The sequence below is a fragment of the Vicia villosa genome, linkage group LG6 (genome assembly GCF_029867415.1).
Source record: "Vicia villosa cultivar HV-30 ecotype Madison, WI linkage group LG6, Vvil1.0, whole genome shotgun sequence".
In the NCBI taxonomy this organism is placed as follows: Eukaryota; Viridiplantae; Streptophyta; class Magnoliopsida; order Fabales; family Fabaceae; genus Vicia; species Vicia villosa.
This window is the reverse complement of record NC_081185.1, coordinates 150,805,028-150,812,709: the sequence shown is the minus strand read 5'-3', so window position 1 is coordinate 150,812,709 and position 7,682 is coordinate 150,805,028. Positions and strand designations below refer to the sequence as shown.

Sequence of the window (7,682 nt, the reverse complement as noted above, 5' to 3'; positions counted from 1 at the left end):
TAATTATTCCAGTATGATTTTTTAAAAATAATCTAACTTAACTTGAGCTTAAAGTGTTAGCATGATTACAAGCATACTTTTATTTTTATTTTTCTATAGTAAAGTACTTTTTTAACAAGGAATTTGGTCATAAAAAGAGATTCCTTCTATCTTATTTTTGCTGTCAATTATTAGTTCTTAAATAGTGATTGCTTTGTCTCATAGTGTACTAGTAGTGGGGCTTGTATTTGTTTGAGGCATTCATTAACTGTCAACATAGTATAAATGTTGGAAGCAATAACAGTTTCTTAAGTTTCTGTGTTTCACAAGGTTTTTCTTATTACTCATGATGCCTCTACATGAATTTTACAGTATGTCTAAACAAAAAGTTGATCATAAAGAGATAAACAACTCTCATACTCTTCCATCTTCCTCAACCATAGTGAATTTCACCAATTTTGCAAAACCTATTGCTATTGTGAAGGCTAATCTTCAGAACATTGGTTTGTCTTCTTCAAAATCGGAAAGTGTTGGAGTAAAGAACAAAGATGAAGCTTTAATAGGAAGCAATCCTTGCAAATCAACAAAAGTTGATTTATGTGGAGAAAGCTGTCATCAGGCAGTGGAGCCATCAACAGTTGATTTGAAATATTTGGAGCCGAAATCTTCCGAGCAGGAAGACGCTGTTCCAACTCCTGCTTGCAAAGAAGATGTGTCCATGGTTGATCGAACTTCAAATCAAGTTTTCGCTGAAAGTGGTAGAAATTATCAAGAAGATGTCGAAAAAAGCACGAAACCAATAGAAGTATCTTCATCTGTTTGCTCGGACAATGGCGCATATAGAGATTCAGATTACCCGTATAAAAATTTGAAGGAAAAAAATATATACTCTGAGGATTCTGAGTGGCACAGCAACAGTGAAGTAAAAATCTTAGAATTTCACTGTCCTATTTCTTAAACTATCTTATGATTTATATAAGTGTGTTCTACTATAAGCAATTTTTCGGTTAACCTGTAGGACGTTGACGATGAATCGGTTGGTATTAAAAGGACCGCTCATGGACGAAGAGGTTTTGGCTCGAAGAGAAACCGTTCAGCTGAAGTGCATAGTCTATCTGAAAGGGTGAGTAAGAGTAAAGATCATCTTCCATTTTCCATTTCAAGTGTATGTATGCTTAGCAATAGTGTTTTTGATTTAAGTGATTATAAACTTTTGGTATTAACTCATGCAGAGACGAAGAGGCGCGATCAATGAGAAGATGCGGACATTGCAAGAACTCATACCGAATAGCAATAAGGTTGGCATTTTTTTCTGAGAAAGTAAAGAGCTAAATATCTTAACGCAACTATTAGATTAAAGTTAAATCTTAATATATTTTGTTTTAGGTTGATAAAGCTTCAATGCTGGATGAGGCAATTGAGTATCTGAAAACACTTCAACTCCAACTTCAAGTAATCTTTCTCTTCCCTTTTACCTCTTCCCTCCAATCCATTGAATTTTGATATTTTCACATTATATGTATCCTTGTTTCATATCTTTTTATGCAGTTTATGTCAATGAGAGGCGGCAGTTCATACTCGCCGATGATGTTACCTGTGGGAATGCAGCACATGCACATGTCACTGTCTCCATTTTCACCCATGAGTGTTGCCATGCAAATGAGGTTAGGGGTGCCTCAATTTCAAGGAACTCATATACCAATTGCACATGCATATGGACTTTCTGCTTTACATGGAATGGCAGCAAGACCTAATCCTCAAATGTTCGGACTTCCTGACCCGCGACTCCACATGCCAATGCCGCGCGCTCCAATGTTTTCTTATCCTAGAGAGTCTGTTATGAACTCAGCAAACCCAATTGATGGATCTGAACAATCAAATTTGGTTCTCAATAGTGGTCGTGTTTCATCGACGAATGACAAAGCAGGTTTTACTCTTGGTATCGAAGAAAACCCCATGACTGATAAATCTAATGAGTAAGAGTAAGCATCACTGCATGCAAAATATTTCAAAGCAATTCAGTTGTATGTTAAGGTTTTTATGTTTGTAATCTGATTTTTACAGAATTTACTTGTCACACTATATTACATAATATTGTGTTTCTTCTCTAAGGTCAGTTTTAACTTCAAAATTGAAAACTTGCTCACCATCTTTTGATACCCTTTTAATCTCATCCATGCAACTTGATTCTTTCTTTTCATCCTCTTTAACAACCTTTTCAATAACTGCAGGAGAATATTCCACCACATTTTGTGTTGTTTTTTGCTTGAGCTTCCTCCGTTATGGAAATTTTCTCTACCTTGCTTCAATGTTTTCTGCCTCATGTTTTGTGATATATACAATTATCGCCATGGCCATTTTATGTTTTGTACATAAAAGTTTTTATAGGAGGTTTATAAAAGAATTTTTCCAAAATTTTATATCTTATTTAGTTATTTTCATATTTTATTTAGTTCTTGTTGTTGGTATTGTAGTTTTGTTGTATTGCTTGAGATTGTTTTCCGTGATTGCTTTTGTTCTCTTTGTACACTTCAAAAATTTTTGGTGTGTTTGAATCCTTTAACTTTTACAACAAGTGGCATCAGCTACTGGACAAAGGGTCTAAATTTACAAGTGAGCACATGAGCTCTAAAAGAGATATCGAAATAGTTTCTGAAGATAATTTTGGATTGTGGAAAGTGAAGATGCAAGTAAGATTGATTCAACAAAAGTGTTTAGAAGTAGTGAAATGTGAAACATTGATGTCGATAAGCCTAACACAAGCGGAGAAGACCGAGATGGTTGATAAGACTATAAGTATCATTAACTTGTGTCTTTGAGATAAAATTTGTAGGGATGTCGCAAGGGGAAGGCAAAGGCAAGGATGTGAGTCAAATTTAAATCATTGTATATAAAAAATTTCTTGACTCATAGGTTATGTCTCAATCAACAACTCTACTCATTTTGAATTGTGGGAAAGACCTCCATTGTAGAGCAATTCATGAAATTTCACAAAGTTATCGATGACTTGAAAAACATTGAGGTGAAACTTGATGATGAGGACAAATATCTAATCTTGTTGAGCTCATTAACCAAATCCTTTGAAAAATTCAAAAATGTCTTTCTTTATATTAAGGGAGGCTTTATCACCTTGGTGGATGTCCAATTGGATATAAGAACTAATGATTTAACCAATGTGAAAGACTTGAAGGCCCAAAATAGTGATGAATATTTGAATGTTTCAAGAGGAAGGAGTGAGATTAAGGAACACCAAAAATAGGAAGAAATATGTGTCTAAGTTTAAGTCCAATGGGTTTGACAAAAGTACATTGGATTTATAGTGCATTCCCAGTGTTACAAATAGAGCAACGTAATTCTAAGACGTAAAATGAAAAACGAGAGGAACAATCTCAATGTCATCATTTAGCTCTAAGCAGCTACTCAGTTACCTGCTAGTTTGTACTCCAAAGAGGAGCACATGCCATAACAACAACAAGTATTCAATAAAGTATTCAACAATACATATAACAACTCATCATAACGTCATCGACATATTCACACATATTCATCATTCGACGCTTGGTTTATAAAATCGATTAAAATTATTTTTCATCATTGATTCACAAAAAAATAACATCTAACACTACCCAACAGTAGCTAACAATTCATATAAGTCAAAATAATACTGCAATTTAATACAAGCAAATAGCCAATTTATGCAAGTTGTGGGTGCATGACGAGTTACCTGTCCCGAGCATGGTGGCCGCCACCAACACCAAAATCTAAAACTCCGCACCTCTCACAACCGTAACGATTGAATCTACATTTGAGCGCGGGGTCCGTGGTAGGTTACCTGCCATGGCCATGGCACCCGCCATGGACCTGCAGAAGGTAGAATTTTGTTTTTTTTTTGCATGGAGTTCAATTCTGAACTCCGATTTTTCGTTTCTAGGTCTTCAAACCTATCAGAAATCATCATAGAACTAACATGTTATCATCAAACATCCTATTCCTATCAATTATCATGTAAAATCAATGTTGAATCTTCACATTTATCATGATTCGAAAACCTTCAAAGTCAACAATGGAGATTTTCTACAACATGAATCATCATAACTTCATACCTTAACAATTCTCATGAATTTTGACATGCAAAATAGATCGTAACACCAATTGATTATCAAATTTCTGATTCACATACAATTATTATTATTAAACATACATAATCATACAAACCCTTTTGGACGTTAAAGACTCCTCAAGTCTACCCCTCATACATATACTCGTTTATTTAATAATTATCCCCTTACCTGATTATCCTAGCAGCAATTTCTTCTGTCTTAGTTTGATGAATACTTCTCTTCCTCAAAATCTGAGCTTTTCTCTCCTCTTTTGTCTTCTAGCCTCCCTTTCCCAATTCTGGTTTTTTTTATGTACTGATAAAAACTCCCTAAATTAGGTTAGGCTCTTGATTTATAAAATTAGGGTAATCTTTCAATAATTACAATTTCTCCCTCACTATAAATTATTTTAACTCCTTCCACCCTTCCAATTCTCATAATTGACACTTTACCACCAAATCTATTTTCTATTAAATTAAACAAATCTAATAAAATACTATTACCACCATAAGGTCACACACCCCTATCACCGATATTTATTTAATTAATATTACCCAATAATCAAATAAATAAATAAAATCACCATAAATCAAATAATTTTAATAAAATAAAAAATTGGGGTGTTACAACGCCTTTGAACACCCATGCTATATATTCTTAATGAATTTCTAACCTTTGAAATTGAGTCGTAGAAACATTTGGAATAAACATCAATGTCATGAAAAACTTCACCATCTAATTGTGTCTGAATAAATGACCAAGATTACTCTCCATATCCAAGCAAATCACCATTAGCTCAGAAATCTCAATTGTCACCAGACTCCACATCTATAATATATTTAATGTAATCATGCCAAATTACAGGAAAATATGAGAAGGATACGTAATTGTAAAAGGATATGTAAGTTTACACATCTTTTTCTTCAAGACCCTCTGTGCAATAATATCTAAGGTGCTGAAGTACTTAAAATCTTCACATTCCTCGTTTAAGTACAATTATGTCCTACTTTATTATTCAATAACTTCATAATCTTTAATGTGTAATTTCTTCCAAAATATATGAATGACATTCATATGATCAGGTTCTCCATTGTACTTGGAGAGATGAAAGTTCTCATGCACAAAAGAGATCACAAGTTTTCCTTATGAAGGACCCACATGTAACCTTGTTCACACATACTCAATTTACTCTTTCAAACTTCTTTGTAGTTTCAAGTTTACACTTTCTTGACATGAAACCATGCATCATTGATAAAAATGAGTGATATGTAGATTCTCGATGTTCACAATACTTGTTTGAAATGATACTTTGATTGGACTAAGTTGCAACTTCAACGTGGATTTTATCGCATATGAACTTCTACAAAAGTTTCTTATAATAGTATTCAACATGTTATTAAGTCTCCAATTAGTAGACTCCGACCTATAAAATATTATTACAGATTTATGTTTAAAAAATCAACTTCTACTTACATAATAACTATAAACTCATATTAAATATTTACTTGTTTTTGGTAGTGTTCACTAAGTGAGTGACTTGGTTGGTCTATGCAACAATTAAATTGTCTTTGTATGGAGAAAACCATGTTTGGTTAGTATAATCGGGATTTATAACAACATTTGAGTCCTGCCTATTTCTTGTCCAACATAAATATCTCTCATCATGAATTAAAATCATCAAGTATTTCATTTCCATGAATGGACCTCTCATAATATTATAGTATTATAGTAGACATCTCTTACTTTGTACAGTTGTTTCATAGTTGTTAGATTTCCAGGATTATGATCTTTCAATATATTCATTATGAACCTCGATGCCATGTGGTACATATTCATATAATTCACAAAATATCTTTTATCGATTTTAAATAACCAAGCATACCATGACCATCTAAATCCTCGGCTAGATTATAGTTGTGAATACCACATTTAACCTTTATGTTTCAACCACAACCACTTGACCCATGTTTCAATCGAAAAGGGCACTTAACCCTTATGCTACAAGTTACAGCCGACTTTCCTTTGTACTTGTAATTTTCTCCCATTTGTTGTATCATAGAAAATGGTAACTATAATAATACCGTGTTGTAGGCCAATACTTTGTATCCATGATAATACTTCTAGACGCGATAGAAATATCTACCAATTATAACTCAAAATAAATTAATGACCGACATACATAATCTTTTTATAATGTCAAATGAACAAAGATAAAATGTTGATAAAACAGACCTCTATAGTGGTGAAACACATTGTAAATTTTTTTGATGCTCCATCCATCTGATCTTCATCCATTTAAGACAGACGAAATAAAACGAAAAAATTAACTTACTGAATTTTTAAGGGGGTCAGAAAAATCCAATACAAATGATATCATACAAATACGATGTCAATGGAAATACACACGAAATTTCTAAAAGTCCAGTTTAAACATGTACCAGATATTACATATATTATAAAAATACAACTAAATTCAATTGTTTTGCCAAAAAAATATTCTAATTTCCGTTGAATATTCCCAAAAACTATCAAATATTTTTGTATTTTACTAATTCATATAATGTAATTTTTTCAACTTTGTGAAAGGTAAATTATGAGAGGATCACAATAAACATTTTAAAACATATGGAACTGCCAGATGCAACTTAAGAGGTGTAAGATAAATTGCTCTTCTTTTGGGAATTCTGTATTTCACCCTATAGGGTGAAAAACATCATATGGAATTTCGAAAATATCCCCACAAAAATTAGAAATGCATTTCTGGTACATACCCTTCACAATACAATACAAGTTCAAAAGTCTATTCATTCTATTTTAAAGGTCAAAGGTGGAAACCAAAAATGCATTTCCGAGAAAATTGATTTTTTATCGAATTTTGGTGCGTATTTCTAGTTTCTAGCGACATTTTTAAAATTCATGTGGTGCATAAGAAAACTATAGGGTGGATTAAGAAATTCTCATTCATTTTGCAAACAAGTTTACACAATTTGAACAAAGAGGGGAATAAATATGGGAAATTCTCATTGCACCCATATACATTTTTAGGAACCTTCGGCGAAATTCCTTTTTTGTCCCCAGAATGCGGAGATGCATCTCCGAACGTACCAAATTTATAATTTTTGGTGTTTTTGGAGATGTATATTCGAAATAACATAATTTTTTGTGTTGGAATATTTCGGATATGCATATCCGAAATAACTCAATATTTGTTAAAAAAAAAAAAATCAAAGTGAATCAACACAATTAATAGTTTAACTAATTGAATTAATCAAAATATTATAATTAAATATATATCATTATATAAAGATATAGTAATAATATCAACCTATTAAATAGTTAAATCAACACATTATTTTCATATAAAATTAATTAAATAAATAAATATAAATTAAAAATTATAATGTTAATAGGAGCAAATTTTTAACATGATAATTTTGTTAATTATAATGCATAATGTTGTAACCATTTGAAAAACAATTACTTTTATAATTAAAATAAAAATTGTGACAATTAAATTATTACAAAATTAAAATTTTATTTAATTTCTTTATTTCTTATTTATAACAATTTGTAATTAAGGTATTCTTTATTAATAATAATTCA

The 7,682-nt window shown here is 31.7% G+C and overlaps 1 protein-coding gene across 1 annotated transcript; it reads left to right on the top strand.

Annotated features, from left to right (window-relative positions):
- The first annotated feature begins 272 nt into the window (after positions 1–272).
- LOC131612762 (transcription factor PIF3-like) lies at positions 273–2,188 on the top strand. The gene is made up of 5 exons (XM_058884512.1): positions 273–901; positions 998–1,102; positions 1,212–1,277; positions 1,366–1,431; positions 1,528–2,188. Exons 1-5 carry the CDS (start codon positions 326–328, stop codon positions 1,957–1,959), a joined length of 1,245 nt encoding a protein of 414 aa, XP_058740495.1. The 5' UTR covers positions 273–325; the 3' UTR covers positions 1,960–2,188.
- Positions 2,189–7,682: the final 5,494 nt, after the last annotated feature.